The following is a 25,573-nucleotide window of genomic DNA, read 5'->3' as shown; positions in this document are numbered from 1 at the left end:
GTCGTTGCAAGTCGGGCGTTTCCTTGTTCGGGTGGAACGAATGGCAGCGTCGTTGAAGCTCTGGCTATCTGTCATGGTATCATAATGGCAGTTGAAACGTTATAAGACCCCAAAATTTAGGGTCCACACATAAATGTCATTCAGGCTCATTTATACAACCTTTGTGTCTTAACTACATTTTGTTCGAAGGAAAAACAAACTTTTCGTGTAGTTCTAGGAAAAATAGTAGAGAAAGTTACAAATAAAGATTTTCCATGATGTATTTTGGTAAAAAAAACCTTATAAATCCCTCGTAATTTTAAATTTGACAAATTAATCCTTATTATAAAATATTTTAAGGGTCTTATTCTAAAAATTAGCACAATGTCTACACATCATTTGGGACAGACCTGAGTTGAGATGGAGTTCCCTCGCGTCTTGATAGAGAGCGGTGCCCTTAATGTGATACAACAGCTAGAGCACCATCACTCCGACAGATCTGTACTGAGTTTGCACCTATCCGAAGCTCGACGGTTGCTTGATTCTCATTCCCACGTCTCTGTTTGTTACACTCGTCGAGAAGCTAATGGAGCGCATGCTTTAGCAAATTTTGTGTCCAGTACCGCCCAACCTTCATCTTTTGAGCCTGAGGTTCTCCCATGCATTGCTGCTATTGTAATTGCTGTTATTTTCTGTAATGCATGAAGATGGTTTACATTCAAGAAAAAGAAATATTTCAAATAATCAAGAGTGAGTGTTGGATACATTATTCCATATGGACATAATTAAATCTTTTAAAAAGTATAAACATTTAAGAATGAATATTTAATTAAGTTGAATCGAATCTAATCAAAAAAAATTAAATTAATTATATTGATAAATTTTATTTTACATTTTAATTTTTATTTAAACTTTTTTTGAATGAAATAACTAAAATAACTAATTGATTCGATCGACCCATCGTATGATTATTTCTTAAAGTTAAATTGAATTTTGTTCACCTCCACATAATAAAATTAAACATTTTAAGATTTATTATATAGAAAAAAATGAGATTTTTACAACTAATAATCATAATTTACTTTTTGATTAAAAAATTAGAAATAGATATTGGCCAACAATATATATAAATAGATGAAAAGGATGCTTAGTTTTGCATTGGCACGGTTCCACCTGCAATCATTTTGTTTGAAGAATATAAAGATAGAAAAATGGACATGGAATTATTGAGAAGATTACTTCTTTTTCCTGTGAAAGAGACTTATCTCTCTGTTTTTCAGATAGATTCCGTACTATCACTTTGAATTTTCCAAGTGCACCACTCTATGTTAAGTTCCAAGATACTTTCATACACACATGGATAGATTGGGAGTTAATTAACAGTTGTTTCTCTGTAAATTTAAGTTTTCATTTAATATAAATTTTTTATATTTTCTAATCCTTTGGCTCCTAAAATTTTGTAAACTTACTCTTCAAAATTTTATAAATTTATCATTGACATAAAATAATTTTATAAATTTACCATTAATATAAAATAATTTTATTAACATAAGATTCTGTGCATATTTTGAATAATTTATTGTAAAGAATACACTTCCGTCTTCCTAAACATTGAAAACTTGCATACTGGGGAATTTCCCAAGCTTCAGAATTGCAAAAAGGTGCATATTGAGAATACAATTTCATCTTACCATTTCATCCAACAACATCTAATAATTATTGATATATCTTTTTATTACTAAAAGCTTACAATTAAAAAAAAACAAATAAAATATCCAAAAAGTTGCAGAATCATTTTTCTCTATATAAACAAATGTTGGTTCAATGTAAAACCGAAGCAGAACAGCTTTATACACACACATCTTCTTCTCCCTTTTTTTGTTTTTTGGGTAAAGAGAAAATGATTTTTTGCTTCATAAACGGTAAAGATAATAGAGGTTTACCAAATCTTTGCTGGCGGAACGTGATGAGATTCTAAGATTGTTCAAGCGTTGCAATGTCAACAAAGACGGAAAGCTTAGCAAAGAGGAAGTGAAAGCCGGTTTTCAAAGTCTTCAATCACGTTTCCCCGGTTTTAGAACTCAACGTACGTTTAAGGTGGCTGACAAAAACGGCGATGGCTTCATCAGCCTCTAAAGGATCCACGTGTTGAGGGAGAGGGACCACTAGCACCAGATGGTTCCCCTTGGCAGAATTGTTGAATAACTTATTCCCTTTTAATGAATGAGTAAAGTCATTGACTGATATTCCTGATACAACTGAAACTTCTTTTTTTTTATAAATTTTGAAAGACAGATAGTGAAGGCATCTACCTCTACTTTCAGCATTAAATGATGAACCATATCAACAGTCACCCAAAAAGCTAGCCATCTCCCTTAGAGCCACATCATAGAAGTCCAACACTTCCCATGTGTCAAGTGAAGCCCAATTTGATAGTTGTCAAAAGTAAAAGGAGAAAAAGTTAATTAGTTGTCAAAAGTAGGGTTGGATCACTGGCTTCCCCTGTTTCCAATTCTCCCCCATGCTCTCAACCAAAGAGTGAAAGAGACAGTTTGATATATGTAGAACGAGAATCGGCTACATTTGAACCAACTACCCGCTGTTTTGATCAAAATTAGGCCCTGCACTAACACCAGCAGACACCTTATATATGCTTCAGAATATGTGTCCTTAAAAGTTTAGTGTGGGCTTCTCTGACTGCATTTTGATTTTTAATAAAAAAATTTATCAGCCTTACATTGCAGACAACTTTGGATACGTGCAAAAGTATAATGAAATGCTAACTTAGAGGGAATACAAGACTTAAATATTTCAGCCAGCACTCCATGTGTTTGTGTTCATATTTATCTGGGGAATAACAACCGGTCTCGGATGGACAATAAACCCATATGTTGCATTTCGTTTCAACTGGCTTTGCACGTTTTGCTTGATCTAAACAAGCCTGACAGCAATTAGCCGCACTTTCTTTGTGGTGGGTAAGACACCATCGAACAGCCACACCATCATAATCTGTATGAAGTTCGGCATGGCATTCTAAAGGAAATTGTCTCCCGGCTAAAATTTGATACTCTTCTTCTGTATAAAGGGATTACACCTTAGTTACAATGATATTTCTCAGCACAGTTTGATAAACACTCGAACCTCTCCTATGCAGAGGTTTCAAGTTCAAATCCCTATTCCAGAAACTATACGAGAAAACATTAATTGAAACCTGCTACGTTATCTTAAAAATTACCTGTATCTTCCGCACCCTCGGGCTTATCATCATGTTCTTGATTGATGACTTCACAGGGAATCCAAAGGCCAATGTCTTCGGAGAGTGAAGCCCAATTGGACTCCAAGACTTTTACTAAAATTTCTGCAAATTAGTAGTAAGTCAAAACCGATAAGTTTAACATTAGGTGAACATGTAAAAAATGCTTAGGCCTTTAAGTCAAGACTGGTAAGTTTAACATTAGGTGAACATGTAAAAATGCTTAGGCCTTTAATCTCAAATTCTCAATGAGAAACTAAAGTACAAAAATATACCACCTCTCAGATCACGAGTTACCTGCTTCCTGCTGCAAAAGAGTTGAATTCAACTCTTCTCCTCCAAGAGCCAGCTTTTTGACTTCTTTTAGTTTCTCCATGCGCCAGGTTTCAACCAATTCTGTTAACTCAAGAAGAGATTCAATGAAAAGTTAGCAAATTAAAATGAAATAACAACCAAGACAAAGCCACAGCTGATTAGAAGTCCTTTAACACGAGACCTACATTATTGCTGACTACTTTCAAAGTGCTCTTCTAACACACGGCAACTTGTATGCAACTCTTGCCTAATTGGCGAAATGGGTTTACTCGAAGAATTGGAAGTTTGACAAGGGATTCAAAGTCCATAAGAATATACACAATCCTGTTTTAGATAAAAACAGCTAGCTGCTAATTTGGAAACAGCATCACTTGGAGCATATCAAGTTTCCATTTCTATCAAAGAATAAAAGTAATGATCCCTAGATTTAGAGCTAATCATCCAGCAGGCACCAAATAATCCTAATTTCCTTTTCTAGAAACTAATATTGCATGCATAAAAATAAAAAATCAAAGAAGGGTTTAGCCTCACAATAGTCTTGGAAGTTGTCAACAACTATCAATTTTCAACTGATATACACGTTCATGAATGAGTTCAATCCATTAAATTTACAATTCCCGAGATAATATGTACAGTGGCCTCTAAGATTATTTCCTCATACGTTAAGCTATTGTGTACATGTTTTAGCAGGATCCTGTGTAATGAAGCACAGGTCAAACCAAAACAAGAACGTAAAAAATTTCAGTCCTTGCTCCTTTCCATACCAAAACCAAAAAGAAAAATATGTACAATTGGCTTTCCAAAAGCATCACAAGTAACCATATAAAGACTCTTCTATTTAATGATTATATATATTTTAAAAGCTATACCAACAAAAACAAATGCATGGCTTATTCAGAATGTAAAACATGGCACTGCAGTTCTGTTCTTCCAAATAAGAACAAAATGTATTTGGCATCTAGGAAATAAGAAGTAATCAGGAAGTGATTAAATAACCATCTTAGGAAAAAAATTCAAATGCTACAAATTTCTGAAAGATAATTTAAGATAAGAATTTAACAAGTGGACACCAGCAAAAACAAATAATTATTTTTGCCAAATTTATTGTTAGTAATAAGTCTTAACCAATGAACCAAAACCTTCACTCAATCAAATCAATTTACCACAATCTTCTGCAAATTATTAGAGTTGGCCCTCAATTCAAGAAATCAGAAACACTAAATGGATGGCATAATCAATAAGACAAGTCCCCTGGAAAGATTAAGAAAGAAAGTAGAAACATAGTATGTAAGACCTGATGGAAATTAAGCAGTATGGAATTGAAGTTTCCTGATCTTTATGAAACTTTTTGATATACTCTGCTTAGGAAAACGCTCACATTGATGACTGGATTCACGGGAAAAAAAGTTTCAAACTGGTTTCTCCTAGAATTAACGTAGATTTCTATTTGTCATCATAAAATATGATCCCTAAGAAGCTTAAGTTCCAGCAGCCATAATCAGATACCCATTTTGGGCCAGAAACAGAATAATCAAGCCTAAATATAACATTATAACATATCCACACAAGTTTCCATAATAAGAATGCAGCTAAGATGAATTATTCACTAACAGATTACTTATTAACTTGTAAGCTTTGCAGTTGCCAGCTAATACAAAGATTGTAATAATTAAATAATTAAACTTACATTCAAGAATCCTATTCCTGTACATCAAAAATGCTCAAACTATGTATAATAAAACACTACTTACTGAGAATAAGTAGAAAAACACCATGTAAATTTTAAACTGTATCAAAAGGGAAATTGAGGTAGATACCAACCGTGCTGCTCGCTGACGGTGGCATTCGGTCTTAAACTTCTCAATCTCTGCAGGATCTCATCAGTTATCTTACGTTTAACTGCTTATGGCAGTTCAGCCACCGATTCTTCACTCCAAAATCCATTCTTTAATTGCTTTACCTTCATTGAAAGACATCAAGATTCAGCAGCATCCCCCAATTAAAAACATTAACGACCAACAAAAATAGGGAGGAACCAAAACACACACATATATAAATGAAGGCTAATTTGCATACCAATTTAACAAGCTCTATAGGTTCATTGGCTCTTCGAATCTTAATTGATTCCTCCATTTTCGCAATCTGATCTGGTGTATACTTTACAACTACAATAAAACAAACAAAACAAATCCAGCAAGTTAAAAGCACTGATCAAAACAATTTATCAAAAACAGAAGTGGGCAAAACAGGGAGAGACATACCCTTAAATTTATTTGGATAAATGTAGAGATAAGAATAGAGAGAGAGAAGAACGTAGAGAGCGATAAGAATGTTAATGGAGCAAACAATCAAAGTGGTTTTTTAATACGAGCAGTGTCCCGAACTGAAACCGAAACCGAAACCAAAACCTCCACATTTGGCTCGCCGCTCTCTGGCCATCTCCGTCGCCGTTTTTTGTCCTTCACCCCACCATGTGCCCTTTCTCTTTCTCTTTCCTTTCTGCTCCTTTCTGCTTTCCCTCCCCAAACATATCGCACAATAAATCAACAAAAGTTCACCCTTTCATTGAATCTATCACTTTCCAAACCCAAAGAACAAATTGAAGACACCCTTCCTGCAGACTGAACTGTTCGCCGTCTCTGTATTGCGTGCGTTTTGGGTTTGGGTCTGGTGACTAAATTATTCTTGAAAGTGGGGAATTAGTCAAATGGTTCATAAACAGTCAGCGAAACAATAGATTATGAGTATTAATATTCGGGGGTGGGGGGACTTTTCTTTTTGTGTACACCATCTGTTCCGTTTGTTGGGCTATGTTGCTTGAATTCTGCATGTTTGGAGCTCAAGGAAAATGGGTTTTTCAAGAGCCTGTTGTTGCAGTGGTTACCCAACAAAAAAGACAGCCCAATGACATAAAAAAATGCCTCCTCTCTTCCCAAGTTTGGGAAACAATGCATTTGTTCTGTTTTTGCGAACACCTTCCAATGGATTATTCACCTTTGAATTCCACTGTCTTTCATCGAACAGCTTTCACTCATTCTCAAGTTTCATTCCCCTTCTTCAGTTCCAAAACAATCCCACCACATTGCCTTACCCTCAACAAACGACCCACGATCTTACGCTGCTCTAATTCTTCCACCAGCAATAGTAATAACAATATGGCAGGGCTCCCCGTGAAGAAGAAGAGGAAACGGTATAGGAAACAGTACCCTGGAGAGAGCGAGGGCATCACTGAAGAGATGAGGTTCGTTGCCATGAGACTCCGTAATATTAAAGGGAAAAATGTCACTTCCAGTAGTGGTTCTGACACCGAAGCTGACACTGAAAATACCCAAGGCGAAGAAGAAGAAGGGCGTGGAGATGATTCTGAAACAGAGAAAGGCAATGAAAATTGTGGGGATGGAGAAACGGAGACTTGGAGTTCCAGTATGGAAGGATTTCTTAAGTACTTGGTTGATAGCAAACTCGTCTTCAGCACTATTGAGCGCATCGTTGATGAATCCGATGATGTTGCTTGTGAGCTTTTTTCCCTTGCCATTTTCTTCACAGAGGTGTGCTTTTGGGGTTTGTTTTTCTTTTTACGTTATCTGGGAGCCTCTTCTACATTTTGATGCAGAGAATTACTAACAAATTTGTGTGTAATTTCGAGTGGCTTTTTTATAATAAAATTTGAGCCTTTGCATTAACAAAGAAGGGCCTTTTCTTTTTAATTTATGCCACCAATGTCTGCCATTTATTAGACCTACATGAACCAATTGCCAATGTTTGCATTTCGTTTGTGCGAAGGAGGTTATTACTTGATAAAGGAAAAGGGTTGCATATGTTTGAATTTGAACTCATGTACTACTAAATGCCTTGTTTTCAGTTCATAGATGAAGACTTTTCTTTTTGGTGGATCTTAACCCAATATAATTGATTATTGCCGATTTGCATGTTTGTCGCGCAATCCTTTTACTTACAAGCTCTTGCTTTCTGAGTTACTAGCATTGATATTTGCTACAGATTCCTACTTCAGGAAAACTGGATTGGGAAGATCAGCATGCCTTTCTAAAGATCTAGAATGGTTTAGCCAACGAGATTTTGTGGTTCCTGAACCTAGCAATCCTGGAGTTTCGTATGTCACGTATTTGGAGGAATTAGCTGAGAAAAGTGCCCCACTTTTCTTGTCCCATTTTCACAATATTTATTTTTCGCACATAGCTGGTGGTCAAGTGATAGCAAGAAAGGTATGCCTTCCAACTCTTTGTTTCCCTATGTAATCAACACTGTTAAAATAATGCCTCGTATCGTTTATTGCTTAGCTGACCTGCAATATATAATACAATGTACAAGCTACAATACAAGAGCTGAAAAGTAACTACTTCTAACTAATTCTCTAACAGTCTACTAACCACCTACTAACAAATTAACTGATCATTTGTTATCTTAATACTCCCCCTCAAGTTGGTGGGTAAAAAACATTTGAAACCCCCAACTTGGCTGTCAAATACTCATGTTGTTGTGTTCCGAGTGCTTTTGTCAAGATGTCTACAGGATGCTCCCTTGAGAAAATATGTTCAGTAGTGATGAACCCTTCTTGAATTTTTTCTCTAACAAAGTGGCAATCAATCTCAATGTACTTTGTTCTCTCATGGAAAACCGGATTAGAAGCAATCTGCAGTGCAGCCTTACTGTCACAAAACAACTTGGCTGGTTGGTCCTGTTTCACTCCTAGCTCGCTTAGCAGTCCACTTAGCCAAACTAATTCTGCTGTAGTCATAGCCATACTTCTATACTCAGCTTCAGCTGAAGAACGAGCTATTGTGTTCTGCTTTTTTGACTTCCACGAAATCAAGGAATTCCCAAGTTTTACACAATATCCTATTACAGACTTCCTTGATATTGGGCAAGTTGCCCAATCAGAATCACAAAAGGCAATCAGATCACACGCACTTGAGGAGTCCAGCAGTATTCCCTGTCCTGGATTCTTCTTAATATATCGTACAACTCTCAAGGCTGCCTCCATATGCTCATTTCTAGGCTGATGCATGAACTGACTCAGATGTTGTATTGAATAAGCTATGTCAGGCCTGGTGTGAGTCAAGTATATAAGCCTCCCAATGAGTCTCTGAAACTGTGTCTTGTCTAACATACTTTCTTCATCTTGCTTCAAGCATGTTGTGTCCGAAAAAACAGAAAGGTTATTATTTTGTTCCAATGGCGTTAAAGCAGGCTTTGCTCCCCCTGTCCCACTATCTTCTATTAATTCCAGTGCATATTTACGCTGGTTTAATATGATCCCCTTCTCTGACCTCAATACTTCAAGTCCAAGAAAGTATCTCAATTCACCCAAGTCTTTCATTTTGAACTTAGAACTCAATATACACGTGAGCTCTTCTATCATATCAGTACTGCTTCCAGTAACCAGCAAATCATCTACATAAACCAGCACAACAACCAACCTGTCTGCTACTCGTCTTGTGAACAACGAGTAATCATGTTTGCTTTGTTGAAATCCTGTTGATATAAGGGCTTCAGACAGCTTCTTGTTCCATTTTCTAGAAGCCTGTTTGAGTCCATATAGAGACTTTTGCAGCCGACAAACCATACGCTCCCCCTGGCTGGAAAGCCTTCTGGCAACTGCATGTAGACTTCTTCAACCAAATCGCCTTGCAAAAAAGCATTGTGAACATCCATTTGCCACAACGGCCAGTCAAAGATGGAAGCGAGGGCCAAAATCAGCCGCACAGTGGTGAGTTTAGCAACAGGAGAAAAGGTTTCCACATAGTCAACCCCTTCCTTTTGATTGTACCCTTTGGCCTCCAACCGAGCCTTGAATCTTTCCACCTCACCCGAAGCATGATACTTAATTTTATAAACCCACTTGCAGCCAATGGGTGTGAGAATGTTGCCATGAAGGCTGAGAGTGATGAAAGATATGAACTGAGATAACAAATGAAGGAGGAAGCTTAAAGATAGAGAGATGACAGAATGAAGTTTTATTGAACATTGAAGAAATACACTGCATACAACCTAATACAAGTATGACTTATATAGCTCAAGTAACCAACATAACAAACTAATAACCAGCTAATAACAACCCATAACAAACTAATAACAAACTAATAACAAACTAATAATACTCTAACATTTACCCCGCTCTTCTTTCCTTCTGAACCATCTTGAGAAAAAAAAATTGTTTTCAACTAGTGATTGCATCAGTGTACCAATCGTTTGACAGTATCCGAACAACAAACTCACTGCTTCTTTCCCATCCACACAACATTTATTCACCCAACTTTTTCAGCTTCTTGATCTTCTTCAATAAGATTGAACATGTGCTGGTATTGAGTTCTTTACTTCTTCTTCTATAACTTTTTTTCACAGCTTTTGAAAGCTGGCATTGGCTTGATCAATTACTTGGCATATTCCTTTCCTTGAACATATGATCAGCTAACTGTACATGTGTTGTTTGAAAATGTACTGGAATCATTCTTCCTTTCTTTTCCATTTTTTTCTGATCAGTATCGATGTGTTTACCTCTCCTTGAACAACTGACCATGTCCATTTGCTCTTTCTTTATTTATTTGGCAGTGGACTATTCAATATCGAAATTATGTTTACTGGAATACTCAGCAACATACCCACAACTATTTGAGAAACTTAATGCTCAACCAAGCCCACAAAAGTGATGACATTTGGAGAATGGCCGGCATCAAGCATTTCCAAACAAAACTCAATAGCATCATCCAAGTGATTAGATTTATACAATCCTTGAATCAGAACACTATAACTAAAGACATTGGGAACCACACCTTTGGATAGCATCTTCCTGAAAATTCTCTTTGCATCGTCGAGTTTGTGTGCTTTGCAGAAGCCATCAACAACAACTGTGTATATAACAACTTCCGGAATTGTACCTTTTTCCCTCATTAATCCGAAAAGCTTCATTGCTTCTTGGATAAGCCCATCTTTACATAGACCATCAAGCATGGCTACAGCATTCGGGATAAGACCATTTTCTTTCATTTTCTTGAAAATCTCATCAGCATCCTGTGGTGGGGGAACCTTTTCTTCATGCTCTTTCCTATTTATAGCTTCTGAATCTGAGGGCAGTTTTTCTCTCTTGTTATCAAGCCCAAGCTTGAACCTTTCCAGGAAATTCACATCAGATTGAGAATCTTCTCTCTTCTTTATAGAATCGGAAGCAAATCTGGTCGTGGAGTGCTGAAAGTTGGTTCCTTTGTTTTCTCGAGAAGAGATATTGAAAGGCCTTTGATCCCTTAAGGGCCTATTGGGGATACGTTAAGGAACCTCATCATCGTTCTCATTGCCATTAAAACCGATGGGTTCGTTTTCTCTGATGGGTCGTCTACTATCGCTGAAGAGGCGCGTTTGCAAGAGATACATCGAAGGAGATGCTCTTGAAATGGGGTAATGGGGCTTCATGGCGAAAATCTTCATCAGCTTCACGAAAACCCTCCGAGATTGTGATGATTCCATGATGTTGAATTGGTTTCGAGAACCGTCGAAGGCTGTTCTTTTCTTCTTCAATTCAAAGAAACAACTATGGGTTTGGTAGGGGATGAGGTTCTACGTTGAGGAGTTAGGTTTGGCAGGGGATGATGTTCTACGTGATACCATGTGAGAATGTTGCCATGAAGGCTGAGAGTGATGAAAGATATGGACTGAGATAACAAATGAAGGAGGAAGCTTAAAGATAGAGAGATGACAGAATGAAGTCTTTATTGAACATTGAAGAAATACACTGCATACAACCTAATACAAGTATGACTTATATAGCTCAAGTAACCAACATAACAAACTAATAACCAGCTAATAACAACCCATAACAAACTAATAATACTCTAACAATGGGAACTTTTCCAGAAGGCAAAGGTACCACAGTCCAAGTATTATTTAATTCCAGTGCTTGAATCTCTTCTCTCATGGCCTGCTGCCATTGCGGGTTTTGACAAGCTTCATGATAAGTGGTGGGTTCATGAAAACGAGAAACAGAGGCTAAAAAATGTTGAGTAGGTAAGGGTAAATGAGAGTAAGAAATGGACTTAGAAATGGGATAAGTAGTAGAGGATGAAGTAGATTGGCAAGAGCAGACATAATCGTTTAACCAATTTGGAGGCTTGGAGACACGAGAGGAACGTCTAGACATAACACAATCTTGTGCTAAAGGAGATGTACTAGCTTGAGGATGACTTGTTGAAAAATTAGATGGACTACCAGATGCACCTGTTGAGAAATTAGAAGGAGAAATGGAGGAAATAGGAGACATAGTATGAAATTCTTGGGAAGAACTAGAAGAATTATCAACAAGAGACATATTAGTTGGTATTGAAGAATCAAAGACTAGAAAATCAGAATCAGGAATATGAGAATGTGAAGGAAAAAAAGGAGAAGATTCTGAGACAGGAAAATGGAAGGGAAAGATGACTTCGTGAAACACAACGTCTCTACTCACAAGAAACTGTTTTGATTGAAGACTAAACAGAAGGTACCCCTTTTGAGTTGAAGAATAACCCATGAAAACACAGGGCATGGCCTTAGAAGAAAACTTGTCAGAGTAATTTAGCTTGGTAGCATAACAGAGACACCCAAACACCCTTAAATGAGAAAGGTCAGGGACTTTATGATGAAGGGTTTCAAAAGGAGTTTTAAAACGCAAAACAGAGGAAGGCAACCGGTTTATTATATAGCAAGCCGTAGTAACACATTCTCCCCAAAACTTAATAGGAACTTTTGAATGAAAACGAAGTGCCCTTGCAACTTCGAGAATATGTCTATGTTTGCGTTCAGCAACCCCGTTTTGTTGGGGGGTCTGAACGCATGAGCTTTGGTGAAGAATTCCAAGTGAACTAAAAAGTTCAGAACACTGAGAATTAAAAAATTCAGTGCCATTGTCACTACGAATTATTTGAATAACGGCTGAAAATTGAGTTTTGACAAAGGTGATGAATTTTTTAAGAGAGATAATAGTGTCACTTTTCAATCTCAACAAGTGCACCCAAGTCATACGAGTAAAGTCATCAACTATAGTTAAAAAGTACCTATGACCACTATGTGTAGCAATTCGATAAGGTCCCCATAAATCTATATGAATTAGACTAAAAGGAGCTAGTGAAGAAGTGAAGCTAACAGGGAATGGGAGTCTAGTTTGTTTGCCTAAAGGACATATGGGACAAGAGTGTAGTAATTTGGAATCCAAGTTAACAGAATGTAACAAAGGCAATTTATTCATGGTTGAAAAAGCAGCATGTCCCAAACGAGAGTGCCAAAGACTTGTATTATTACCAGAAACAGCAGTCATACATTCAGACACAAGACTACAGTCAACCAATTTTGAATCACAAGACAAACTAGAGGAAACATTAGAAGACTGCACATTTGAGGAAGTATGTGTAGATGACAAACCAGTAGTTAAAGCTGATGATTGAAAAAAATAAAGCCCCCTAAACTCTTTACCAATCCCCTTCATCCTTCCACTTGAGAGGTCCTGCAGAAGACAAAAGTCAGGATAGAAAACAACAGAACAATGCAGGTCACGAGTGAGCTTTGAAATGGAGAGTAGATTGTGAGTAAAATTTGGGACATATAACACATTAGACAATTTTATGGCAGAATTTAGGAAGCAATAACAAACATATTTAATTGGGACAGTTTTACCAGTAGGCAATTGAATTGACCGGGAGGAACACAAGATAGGAGATTGCAAGCATTGTAAATCATATAATATGTGATCTGTAGCACCTGTATCTAAGACCCATGTCAGTGACTTACTAGAGGCAGGTAAACAATTATCGACAATACCTGCAAGATTCACAGCGGAATCAACCGAAGCAGTAGATGAAAGAAGATTAATGATCTGGTTGTACTGCTCCTGAGTAAAGGTCGGTGCCAAGGGGACCGATGAATACGACTTGGCATAGGCACCAGCAGGAGCGTATGCAGCAACAGGGTCAGAGACAACAACTGCAGCCTGTGCGTTCTTGCGTTTAGAGAACTTGAAATCGGGAGGACACCCTATAAGACGATAACAATTATCTCGTTTGTGACCTTTAATCTTGCAATAGTCACAAATGCCTTGAAACCGACGACGATCAGGAGTCCCAGAGCTTTTGGAGTAGAACACTGACGAATCCAGATTTGAAGGCGCAGCAGAGAGCTGAACTCGCTGAGACTCCTCTTGAGCAACCATGGAGTACGCCTGGTTCACCGAAGAAGGGGCTGCATCAGCAGAATTTGACTTCGAACCGACGAGTAGGTCTCATTTAAGCCCATCAGAAACTGAAGGAGTTGCTGTGAGCAATGTACCTAGAGTATTGCTGCGAGCTTGCACATTCACATGATGGAATCGACACAAGCGTAGCATATTCATCCCACAATATCTTCAATCTAGTGAAGTAAGTCGAAACACTCAATTCACCTTGAGAAATTGTAGCTATTTCGTGATGGAGGAAGAAAATCCTGGAACCGTGCACTTTGTCAAAACGTTCCTTCAGGTCACTCCAAACAACGCCGCATTTGAGGCGAAAACTATGCCAGCCGAGAGCTCCCTACTCATGGCGTTGAGAATCCAGGATAATACAATGGCATTACACCTCTCCCACTGAGGATGTAAATCAAGATCATAGTTCTCCTTCTGGCAAGCACCATCAACGAAGCCGAGCTTATTTTTCGCCAACAGCGCGATGCGCATCGATCTGCTCCAGACATTGTAGTTCTCTAATCCCACGAGCTGATGAGAGATTAGCAGAGTACCTGGAGTGTCTGATGGATGCAAGAAGAGAGGATGATTGAAATCAACAATAGATGATTCGTTCAGTGGAGGCATAGCAATGGAGAAGGAGAAACGAGATCCCTAGGAGACTGATTTTGGGGAAAGACGAGGGAGAAGAGAACAACAGTGGAAGGAAGCTGAACCGCACTTACTTGGTTTAGAAATGGGCCAAGTAGAGTAACCCAACTGGAAGAAGCCTGGTAACTGATACCATATTAAAATAATGCCTCGTATTGTTTATTGCTTAGCTGACCTGCAATATATAATACAATGTACAAGCTACAATACAAGAGCTGAAAAGTAACTGCTTCTAACTAATTCTCTAACAGTCTACTAACCACCTACTAACAAATTAACTGATCATTTGTTATCTTAACAAACACCTGCCTTGGACACATTTTTAGTTATGAGTATGAAGATATGATCCTTCGAGGACTCTGGATATATACGGAAAAACTTGGGGGGAAAATTGTACGTACTCATGTCGGACAATTACATGTATCTGACACTTGCACCCAAGTCTAAGTAGCACGCTCATAATGTTTTCTGTTTCTAGTTCCCATTTCATTGCTTGAAGTGGGAGCGTTGAATTATTTCTAAATTTGAGCCTATAGAATTATTTCTAAATTTGAGCCTATAAAATTTTATAATGTTTTTATTTGATATTTAGGACCTTGGAAGAGTTCTTGCATGTGCTCTATTTGTGTTATTCAAGAAACACTGGTCTGAAAGAGAATTTTGCGCAGTAACTAACAGCTCTCTCTACAAAGTGAAGACAAGAATTTCCCTTAATGAACATGCAAGATCCTAAAATCTTTTCTTTTGGCCAAATATAGATTTTGTGAGACCAAACCAATCATCTTTTTTTTAATTGTTTGTTGTCTTTAGGTTTCTGAGCAGCTACTTGAAGGGATGGAGCTGGAGTTCTATAAATGGGAGGGTGATGTGGAAGAATCATTGAAAGGTGTCCGCGAGAAGCTCAACATGCTTGGCGAGGTTGATGATTGAGATTGCTATGTACCAGACAAATAATCTGATTACTTTTTCTAGGTTTTTCTCCATACTTATTTATGGCTTATACTGTGCAGCATTGGTCTCGTGACAATCGAAACAAATGCCTGAAAGAAGCAGCAAAGTCGTTCAAATTTTTGGGGCAGATAGTTCGTTTGATAATCTTATAAACGGGAATTGGTTTCAAATCAATGCTCTGTATATTTGTAAGCCTATAATCTTTTCCATTCATCTTCACCCCCACCCCACCCTTTATTTTTCTCCCTTGCACCGCATGCCATTGATATTGGAATGTGACATCAAATTTGTCCTGGAAATAAACCAAACTCCCCATTATTTCTGCCAATATGTTGGGCCTTCTTGCTGTTCATGAGGCAATGCATAGACCTAGTTGTCGGGATTGTTGTGACATGTCTACAAATGGAATATTGCTACCACTTCCATGCGTTCAAGAACATCAATGTCCTCTAGTGGTGACACTGTTACCTGGGGGACACAGACACTTGGGAAAGGAAGCAACCTTTGTTGAAAGCCATGAAAATGGTGGTGACTGCTGTCTCCACTGAAGATGTGTGAAAATATACCGGCAAGTTTGACAGTGGCAATGTTTCCTGTTCTTTGTTGTTTGGTTTTTAATGTAACATGCATGGAATTGTGAATTTATCCTAGTGGATTTGATTAAAAATGGGCCACTTTTATGTACTATTTTGAAATATGAGAGTTTCCTCTTTGGACACTTGCTGTAAGATCAAGACATTAGAGCTTTGTCAAATTAGTGCAGTATAGGATATATATATTTTTCTTTAGCATTTTATGTGGTATATTTTGTACATCATATTGCTTGAATCCGGATCATTTAGGGAAAATAAGTCACGTTTTTCATTGAAATTAAGGTTCGTATATTTTGTAAGCGACTAATTAATCTCTATTTTTTTTTACAGGATCAATAGCTTAATTACAAGTTGAGTAACAAGAAAACAAGATTTTTGTTTTACTTTTGGTATGAGGATCTTGGCGTACACTATAGATTGAATCAAATCCAACAGGCAACTCAGAAGAGGGGTCCTCCTGTCTCTCAGTTGATCCCGATAGGAAAGGCCAAAAATTCATCACAGACAAGGGAATTTGGAAGACACATGGATTTTCCACTTTATGTTCTTGTAATTACTTGTTAATCTTTTCTTATCATCATTCTTCCGTCATCCAGAAAAGAGATTGTAACTTGCAAGTAATTAATACACTGAAACTTATGAAGCCACAACTTTTATCTTTCATTTCCCCTAACATTACATTACCGTCAGCTTTTTAACTCGATTTGTCTTAAGAAAAAAAAAGAGTAATGTGCTTAGTACTTAAGTCTAGCACGTGAAACACGATCGATGCAACCAACAAATTTCAGCAGGGTTAATTTGAAGGCGGATTCAAGGAAAAAGGCTTCAAAATTATTTACTATTTTACTACTTTGATTTTGGGTAAATTACTCTATTGGTCACTAAATTATTATCCTTCTTTTTTATTTTAATCATCAATAGTTTTTGACAAAACCCACACTAACATTACATTTTTATAGCATGATCATTGAACATTAAATTTATGTTAAACCTTAACGAAAATGGTGATGTAGCTTATGTTATTTCTAAAAACGTATACATTTTATTAATTCATTCTTGATTTAAAATAATTTGATACATTTAACCCTCAATGTTTAAATATTCTATCTTTTTTTCCATTATTGTATTTTTCATTTTTCTTTCTTTTGTAAACTCATATACCAACAAAAATCATCATCGACCACCATTAAACTCCAAATTATTCATTTTGAACCCTTGAACATGAATCAAACATTCTTTTAAAACCCTTGATTCTTATTTTTCTTATCTCAAAATAGTTTCAGCCTCCACCCCCACCCTTTTGTTAGATTGGCATGTTAACATTTGTCCACAAAGTATCACATGTTAATCCTTCTTTAATTTTATCCTTTTCTAATCTTTTATTATTTTTCTAGCACTTCAATTTCCCTTTTTTTTAATGTTGTGTAAGTATGAGAAAAAAGAGTTTGAAATTTGAGATTTTAAGCTTTTTCAGTTTTTTAAATATAATAATAATAATAATAACAATGATTTTGTTTAAAAACTTTGATGATGAAAATGAAAAACGATAATAACTTGATGAGCAATAAGATAAATCAAATGCGTGCAAGTTTCAACGGAATCAGACATGTCATCTCTAACAATTCAAATATATGGAAAGAACGGGGAGCAGCAATTGAGATATTGCATGGGATCTTCATGCATAAAACAACACAGATATATTTCAACCAAAAAAAGACTCAACATGCCCATTCAAACCAACAACACTGAGTTTGCCAGCCAACATGTCGGCTTCCAAGCCCTATAAATTTCCACCCAAAACATAACCTCAAACCCATCTCATCTCCTTCAAATGGCCAAAACAAACCTTATTCCCGCTGCTTTCCTTCTCGTTCTGCTCTTGTTTGCTTATGGAATCACAGTCTCCGAGGGAACCCGGGTTTTGAAAGCTGATGATCACAAACTGAACAACTTAAACACCCATGGATCCGCTGGTGCCAATATCGCCAACAATGCCAATATTACCAACGCTTTCCGCCCCACAACACCCGGTCACAGTCCCGGTGGTGGTCACCCTAAGGGACCCACCCGTAATCATAAAAACTAGATTTTTATCATATTATAATTATTTGCTCATTTTAAGAATTAGTATCCTATAATATAATATCCACTGTTTGAAATAATGGCTTATCTAATAATTTGTAGACTTTTCGGCTATCCATCCAATGATGAAGTTTATGTAATTATCATAGTTGATAAATAGGATTAGAAAGTATTAATAAGTGCGCCGTAAAATGCATCTTTGTCTCATTTTACAAGTTATTTCAGTGATTTAGTTTTATTATAAATACTACTCACATGAAATTGCACCATTCAATCAGATGTAATGTAAAAGATAATGTTGTATATGGATATTAGAGGCCAAGAGGGACTTCATTCAAAAAAAAGAATTATTTAGGGGTCAATTAATGTTTTACCCAGAACAATATTTATTTACTTTTAAAAGATTTTATAAATTATGCATGTCGCTGGCCGGCTGGCGGCGGATTGAGGTGAGAGAGTGGATTGAAACCGATTTCGCGTCGTTTCGTTAAAATTAACGGTTGAGATCAACCCATTGCCAATCTTATCTAACGGTTAAAACTACTACTGCCTTTGATTAAATCCTCTGTTTACACCCTAGCCGCGCTTTCCTCTCTTCTCTGAAAATACTCGGATTCAAGATTCAACCTTTTCTTTCTTTCTTTTGAGAAAGAAGTGTAACTCGGATTCAATTCTAATAAATAATCAAATCTTTTTAATTTTTTATATTTTTTTGAGAGAAATAATTAAGTTATAGCAGTTATTAGTAATATAAGATAAGGATGCAGCAGAACGGTGATTCGGATTCGCAACCGTCGCAGGAACAGAAGCAACAACAGTCCCAACAACCGCCGCCATCACAGCCGCAGTGTGTGGCAATGCAGTATCCGGCCGCAGCTATGTTGATGCAGTATCAAATGATGCAACCGCCGCCACTTCCACCCCAGCACTACATGCGTTATCACCACCGCCATGGCAACGCGCAGCAAGGATCCGGCGGTGGCGGTGAGAACAAAACCGTCTGGGTTGGTGATTTACATCATTTTATGGACGAGAACTATCTTCATATCTGCTTCGCTTCTACCGGCGAGGTTGTACAAAATTTCGTAAATAGTTTAGATGCTTTATTTTTAATTGGTTAATTTCCTATGATTCATATTTAACTAAAATTCCCCTGTTTTCAAAGCTGTTACATTGTCATTTTCTGCTGTTATTGACACTTTCTGTTATTGATATCGTTAGTACGGATTATTCATTAATGTGCTTTGAATCTTCTTTATTCATGTGGGGATGCTATATGGTCACTTGTTCGTACAATTTATGGAAACATTTTCAGATTAAATGCATCTCCATTGACAATCAAGATGCTAATCATAATTTAGTGTATGGACATATTTCTTTAATTAGTAACATTAACGATTACTGTTACCAAAAATTTGTGTATGGAAATATTGTTTTTACATGATTCTGGATTTGTATAAACGTTGAGGTTAGACAGAAAGTTAAATTCAAGCTACAATGTAAGGTTCACACATAGCGATACCGACTCTGCATAAATTCATTCCGAGTATGACATGTACTTAAGAAAGAATCTTAAACAAAAATAGAAAATTGAGTAAATTTTGAGTTGCTTGCCTAACTTCTGTTGACAATTTGGAATTTGTTTGAGCAGATTGCATCGATTAAGGTCATTCGCAATAAGCAGACTGGACAATCAGAAGGCTATGGATTTGTGGAATTTTTTTCACATGCAACAGCAGAGAAGGTTCTTCAAGATTATAGTGGCATTTTGATGCCTAATACGGACCAACCTTTCCGTCTGAACTGGGCAACTTTTAGTACGGGAGAGAAACGCTCAGAAAATGGCCCTGAGCTTTCCATCTTTGTAGGAGATTTAGCTGCTGATGTTACTGATAGCCTATTGCATGAAACTTTTGCTAACAAATATCCTTCTGTTAAAGCTGCAAAAGTTGTAATTGATGCTAATACTGGTCGATCAAAAGGTTATGGTTTTGTAAGGTTTGGGGATGATACTGAGAGGTCACAAGCCATGAGTGAAATGAACGGAGTATATTGTTCAAGCAGGCCTATGCGCATTGGTGCTGCTACTCCGAAGAAATCCTCTGGGTATCAGCAACAGTATTCTTCTCAAGGTATTTGATCATTCAACTTGCATTTACTGAAGCTTAGAAGCATTGGTACCTCTAATTTCTTAAAATTTTATGAGGATTCGTGTTTATGGCGAAAGTGCTAATTCTCTACACTTCTTCACTTATACTTTTGAATCCAAATGATTTATTTTTCTTCTTTGAGGGTCCTCTGCAGTTCTACATGCAATAGTTAACTTCACTCTTCCCCCAGCTTTCCCCTTTGATACAACCTGCAAATAAAATTCTAGTTTTCTGTATTGTTTATTGTCATAACATCGGCTTTTGTAAATGAAGCATTGCATGATTAGCATTGTTAAAGGAATGTCAATCCTGAGATCTTTGCCAAATATATTATCCTGGTTTTATAGGCAGAATTGATTCTTGTACAGTCCATGTTTTGAACTCTCCAGGAAAAACTACTTGTCACGATTTAAACTTTAAAGCTTTTTAGGATTTTACTTGACGCCATTCCTTTCCCTGTTCTTGGAAGGTGGCTATGCATCAAATGGTGCTTCAACTCAATCTGATGGAGATTCTTCAAACATGACCGTAAGTTTTCAGCTCTTATTACAGCTTTAACTTCTAGGAGAATCACCATTTGCTAATTAAATTTGTTTTAGATATTTGTTGGAGGGCTTGACCCAAGTGCTTCTGAGGAAGATCTCCGGCAACCTTTCTCTCAGTATGGTGAAATAGTCTCTGTTAAAATACCTCTTGGAAAAGGATGTGGGTTTGTACAATTTGCCAACAGGTAAAATCTATATGGCTCTATTTCAGCCTTTGCGTACAATACGCTGCTATTTTTAAGATAAAACTTGTTACTCAACAGAAATAATGCTGAGGAGGCATTGCAAAAGTTGAACGGGATGGTAATTGGCAAGCAAACGGTGCGACTTTCCTGGGGTCGCAATCCGGCAAATAAGCAGGTCTCTTGTTGTATCTGTAGTACTTTTACTCTCCCTTAAATCATTCATTAACGCTGTGACTGGAAAGTAGGGTTTCTCGGACGACATTTTCTTAAACGAACATACCTTTAGATATAATCTTCCTGTTCATTATTTGATAAATCATATTTAATCTATGATATTGTACAATGCAGTTTAAAGCCGATTATGGTAACCAGTGGGGTGGAGCTTATTATGGAGGGCAAGTCTATGATGGTTATGGATACGGTTTGCCACCGCCCCATGACCCGGGCATGTATGCTGCTGCAGCGGCTGCCAATGGGGCATATCCGGTCTACAGCTTTCATCAGCATTCAGCAACAACTTGAAATAACGACATCAGGGGAAAGAGGTTGTAGCCCTTAGTAAGTATACACTCTCTGGGTTTGAGTAGAGAGGAAAAGTACTTTCGAAATTTTAAGAAGTGTTTTAAGATTATTTGGTAAAGAGGAAACTTTAAAAAATGGATTGGACAAATCGATGGTATAGTTTGAAAAGCCCCACCAAACTATATATGATATTGTTTAATTATTTCATCACTTTAATATTTTTTCAGGTTTGGCATGAATATGGCTTCAGGCAATGTTCGGATGACTTATATATTTTCTTATTTTAAAAAGTTATTTATTTAATTTATTTTTAGACTGCTTCTTAACACAATTAAAATATAGATTGTGTAATTCTAGTGCCTTTATTTTTTTTTAAAATATTCATAATAATTTTTTATTGTTGTTTAATTTAAATCAAGTCAATGGTTTTAGATTGTATTTGTAGAATTCAAGATATTTTTTTTTATAAAATGAGCATTAGATTTACATTCAAAAGATAAAAAAGTAAATTACAATTTAAAGCTCTGGTGACAACAGCCAATAATATTATTTGAACACCAGCAATATTATGTGAAGATGACGAACGATAATCAATGATGTGAGGTTTTAATTGAATTTGTTAGATAATTTATTTAAAATTCATAAGTCAAATTAATAATTGTTTTTTTTTATCTTTTTCGTTCTAAGACTGATTTATGTGAATGTGATAGACCTTACCACCAGTAGATACAATTAATACTTTTATTAATATATCATATTATTAAACTAACAGCGTCTGAAATCAAAATGTTATAAAATAATATAGTAAAAAAATTAAAATGTTATTTTTATAAATTTATTGAAAAAAATAAATAAAAATGTTGTATAAGTCGAATGTTGAACAAAACAATTTCAAATTGAAATACTAGTAGTGATGGACACGATATATAAAAATCCATTGGGAAAAACATCAACCAAATAAGGAAATAAATTTAATTATAAAAAATATGTCATATCCTATCATATCACATTACATGAATGACATGTCAAAATTACCAATTGACAAAAGCATAAAATTTCCTTTCGGTCTTAAAAACTTGCTCTCTTCAAGGACGTGACTGTAACTGCAGCCCCCAACGCCGACTTCCCCACTTCAATATCGAAAGAATCGTAACGTCTAAACAATTCCACCACCAAAAGCCTCGACATCAGCACCACGAAATCCTTGCCCGCGCACTGTTTGTTCCCCAACGTGGATTGCTGCGTCTCCGGTCCATTCGACCAGAGCACGTGCTTCAACAGTTTCTCTCCCTCGTCTCCCATGAACCTGTCGGCGACGAACTCCTGCGATCTCTCGAATATCTTCGGGTCTTTCGTTGCAAATGGTTGGAACCCGAATAACATCTCCCCTTCTTTCACTTTGAACACGGCGTCGTGGCTCGAGATCAAGAAATCCTTCTTTGCTTTCCCGTATTGTAACGGCACGGGTGGTTCGATCCGTAACGCTTCGTACACGACGGATTTCATCAATGGCATCTGTTCCATGGCGGCCATTGTGACTTTCCCACCGTTGGACCTGATGGCGGATCTGATCTCCGTTGCTAATTCAGTGTGTAGCTTAACTCCAGCTCTGCTGATCCATTTAAGCATGTTGGGGAAGAAGATCTTCATGCCACCGAATGAATTAAAACACGTGGTGAACAGCAAATTATGGCAAGCTTCTTCTCGTGAAATACCCATTTTCTCCGCATCATCTTGAACGAAACCAGACGATTCGTAGAAGAAATCGTAGAGTCTCTGGTAATCATTTTTAACCAAAACCGGCGGGAGAGGGAAAGTATGGATTAAGAGTTCTTCAACATATTTTGGGAGACCAAGAGAAAGAACCGGACCGAGTTGAAACAGTACCCATTTACTAATCAAACTTGGACTGTCGGTTCCTAGTTTAGTATCCCTTGGGTCCGTACCAAAGAAAGCCCGACACAAGAAGTTGAAACCGGCTTGGTCGTTAGCTATCTGAAAACTGCTTTTGCCTTCCTCGCCGAGTTCTTTCTCTAACGTCTCAAATAACTCACCGTAAGAGGCTTGGAACTCGGGGATTACTTGATCTCTCCTAGATTTCAAGAGAATAAACAGAAGTTGTTTGAGCTTGGCGTGTTTGGGCTCGGAAGGATCGAGATACGAGAGCATTCGATAGCCGCCGGTGAGGTCAGTTGAAGGCATGTAAGTGCCGGTGAAAAGGTCCTTCTTTTCAACCTTGGCGACATCGAAAAGAACAGGGAAACTCTTACCGTCGAGTAAAGCGACAACCTTTGAGTTTTGAGAGATCAAAGGACCGGGTGGCATGTTGGTTCGGAACACCGTTGAGTGATATTTCTTGATTTTCGATTTGAAAAACTCGTCTCGACCTTGGTTGTAAAAATAATCAAGTCGATCTTTGAGTGGACCAACAAAAGGAACCCCATAATTACCAGGAATTTTCTTCACCGGAAGCTTGGCTTCTCCATTATCAGAAACCGCCGACGCTGGCACGTATGGTTTTTCCGACACTGAGACTCTAATCCGCCGAAAGACAACCCGACGCGACGTCAAAATCGGCGCCGATTTAGATGATGATTTGCTTGGTAAAACAAATTGGTGGGGAAGGGAAGATGCCATTAGAATGGAACAACGATGAGCTTATTCGGTTCCGAGAATAATATAAGGTGGAATGGGTGGTAAGTGGATGACAAAGTCGAGTGTTCATTTATAATAGTGGCCAGCAAACAATATAACAATGACCAAAAATATACAAAGGCGAGGGGCCAGGTCGGTGACTTGAATAAAGCTCTAAATTTCTTGATCCAGTCATGAATGGTGTGCATTATTGAATATTATAATTTTATAAATCCCTTCGCTTTTTTTAAAACATTTCTTTTCCATTAGAAATATATATTTGTGTTTTTTGCCATTCAAATGTTTATTTCCTGATTAAAGAAGCACGTGGCCGTGTGAGATAGGTTTTACATAAATGTTTACTCAATTAGTACCTATACGTTTATAACTTTACCTAATTTAGTATCTAAATATTTTTATTTTAAATAAATACTTACAGTGATAAAGATAAGGTTAACTATTAGAAGAGATGAAGATCTATTAAATATTTAGATTTAAATTTTTTTTAAAATAAATATTTTATATAATTAATATTAAACTAACATAGACTTAAAATGCTATTCTACCAAAAATTTGGATGGCCACATCTTCTCCCACCCAACAAATAATTCCACCCCGAAATATTTAAATTTAAAATAAGATAAATGTTGATATATCAATTAAACAATCAATTGAATTATTGGTAGGATATTTTTTTATGAAAATATAGTAGTTAGTTTTATTAAAAAATATTTAAAATTACAATTAAGTTCGTAAATTAAATACATATTAGGATATTTTTCTATAATCATTTACACAATAGACAAGTCACTCGAGATCATTGAAAGATCATCATACAAGAAAAAGGTTAAAACTCATCCAAAAAACTCGAACAAAAGACGGATATGGACAAATTTGATTGTATAAGCAAACAAACCATAACAGGGGATTAAACTATTGAAAGATCACCTACAACCGCAAATCAAAATCGAGCATCATTAGAAAACTATATACGAATGTAAACATCGTATCTAAGTCTAATCAGAGGATCAAAAACATGGAAGATTAATAGGATAAAAAATAAGCATCATCTTGAATAGTCGAAAGCGATGTCAAATCTAATACTAAAATAGATGAACGAAAGAAAAGTCAAACGACCGAAAATGTATCATAAAGACAAAGGAATGTGTCATAAAGATATAATTATTAGAAACTAAAAATTAAATGATAAGTAAATATGTGATATAAGAAAGTAAATGAGAAACGAGTAATGTAGACGGTTTGTGGCCAATACCAAAATCGATGCTGACATCTGTCAAATAAAATGAAAAGAAGAAGAAGAAGAAAAACATTAATCTTTAAAATTTAGAGAGAAAAGGGATAAGTGAATTTATTTAACTGAAGGATATTTATTAATTAAGTGTTGTATTTTGATTGATTTTAAAGGAGTATGTTCACATGAATCAAGCGATCTCTGTAGTAAAAGAGTTGTTATTATTTCCTAAATGTAAGAAGTGAGAATGTTTAATGTAAAAT

The 25,573-nt window shown here is 36.6% G+C and overlaps 4 protein-coding genes and 1 pseudogene across 4 annotated transcripts; 3 read left to right on the top strand and 2 right to left on the bottom strand.

The window, feature by feature from the left end:
- Nucleotides 1–399: 399 nt before the first annotated feature.
- Nucleotides 400–2,115, top strand: LOC120180631 (probable calcium-binding protein CML15). Its single transcript, XM_039185927.1, has 2 exons — nt 400–654; nt 1,915–2,115. Exons 1-2 carry the CDS (start codon nt 400–402, stop codon nt 2,113–2,115), a joined length of 456 nt encoding a protein of 151 aa, XP_039041858.1.
- Nucleotides 2,116–2,623: 508 nt separating this feature from the next.
- Nucleotides 2,624–5,986, bottom strand: LOC120180630 (annotated as a pseudogene).
- A 519-nt stretch (nt 5,987–6,505) lies between these two features.
- Nucleotides 6,506–15,977, top strand: LOC120180689 (probable inactive heme oxygenase 2, chloroplastic). Its single transcript, XM_039185974.1, has 5 exons — nt 6,506–7,060; nt 7,547–7,770; nt 15,207–15,314; nt 15,407–15,535; nt 15,704–15,977. The coding sequence occupies exons 1-4, from the start codon at nt 6,529–6,531 to the stop codon at nt 15,497–15,499; spliced, it is 957 nt and encodes a 318-aa protein (XP_039041905.1). The 5' UTR covers nt 6,506–6,528; the 3' UTR covers nt 15,500–15,535; nt 15,704–15,977.
- A 2,772-nt stretch (nt 15,978–18,749) lies between these two features.
- LOC120180564 (polyadenylate-binding protein RBP47-like) lies at nt 18,750–21,691 on the top strand. Its single transcript, XM_039185878.1, has 7 exons — nt 18,750–19,092; nt 19,674–20,154; nt 20,642–20,700; nt 20,772–20,902; nt 20,981–21,077; nt 21,251–21,460; nt 21,652–21,691. The coding sequence occupies exons 1-6, from the start codon at nt 18,784–18,786 to the stop codon at nt 21,422–21,424; spliced, it is 1,251 nt and encodes a 416-aa protein (XP_039041809.1). The 5' UTR covers nt 18,750–18,783; the 3' UTR covers nt 21,425–21,460; nt 21,652–21,691.
- Nucleotides 21,692–22,382: 691 nt separating this feature from the next.
- LOC120180700 (allene oxide synthase 1, chloroplastic-like) lies at nt 22,383–24,076 on the bottom strand. The gene has a single exon (XM_039185991.1). It carries the CDS (start codon nt 24,059–24,061, stop codon nt 22,493–22,495), a length of 1,569 nt encoding a protein of 522 aa, XP_039041922.1. The 5' UTR covers nt 24,062–24,076; the 3' UTR covers nt 22,383–22,492.
- Between the last annotated feature and the right edge of the window lie 1,497 nt (nt 24,077–25,573).

The sequence above is a fragment of the Hibiscus syriacus genome, unplaced genomic scaffold (assembly GCF_006381635.1).
Source record: "Hibiscus syriacus cultivar Baekdansim isolate YM2019G1 unplaced genomic scaffold, ASM638163v2 tig00112498_pilon, whole genome shotgun sequence".
Lineage (NCBI taxonomy): Eukaryota > Viridiplantae > Streptophyta > Magnoliopsida > Malvales > Malvaceae > Hibiscus > Hibiscus syriacus.
This window is presented reverse-complemented; position numbering and strand designations above follow the sequence as displayed.

Coding starts and splice junctions, on each gene's coding strand:
- LOC120180700 (XM_039185991.1), bottom strand. CDS start 24,061: ATGGCATCTTCCCTTCCCCACCAATTTGTTTTACCAAGCAAATCATCA.
- LOC120180689 (XM_039185974.1), top strand. CDS start 6,529: ATGGATTATTCACCTTTGAATTCCACTGTCTTTCATCGAACAGCTTTC. Junction 7,771..15,206: donor GTCAAGTGATAGCAAGAAAG/GTATGCCTTCCA, acceptor TGTTGTCTTTAG/GTTTCTGAGCAGCTACTTGA. Junction 15,315..15,406: donor AGCTCAACATGCTTGGCGAG/GTTGATGATTGA, acceptor TATACTGTGCAG/CATTGGTCTCGTGACAATCG.
- LOC120180564 (XM_039185878.1), top strand. CDS start 18,784: ATGCAGCAGAACGGTGATTCGGATTCGCAACCGTCGCAGGAACAGAAG. Junction 19,093..19,673: donor GCTTCGCTTCTACCGGCGAG/GTTGTACAAAAT, acceptor TTGTTTGAGCAG/ATTGCATCGATTAAGGTCAT. Junction 20,903..20,980: donor TTTGTACAATTTGCCAACAG/GTAAAATCTATA, acceptor GTTACTCAACAG/AAATAATGCTGAGGAGGCAT.
- LOC120180631 (XM_039185927.1), top strand. CDS start 400: ATGGAGTTCCCTCGCGTCTTGATAGAGAGCGGTGCCCTTAATGTGATA. Junction 655..1,914: donor TCCCATGCATTGCTGCTATT/GTAATTGCTGTT, acceptor TAAAGATAATAG/AGGTTTACCAAATCTTTGCT.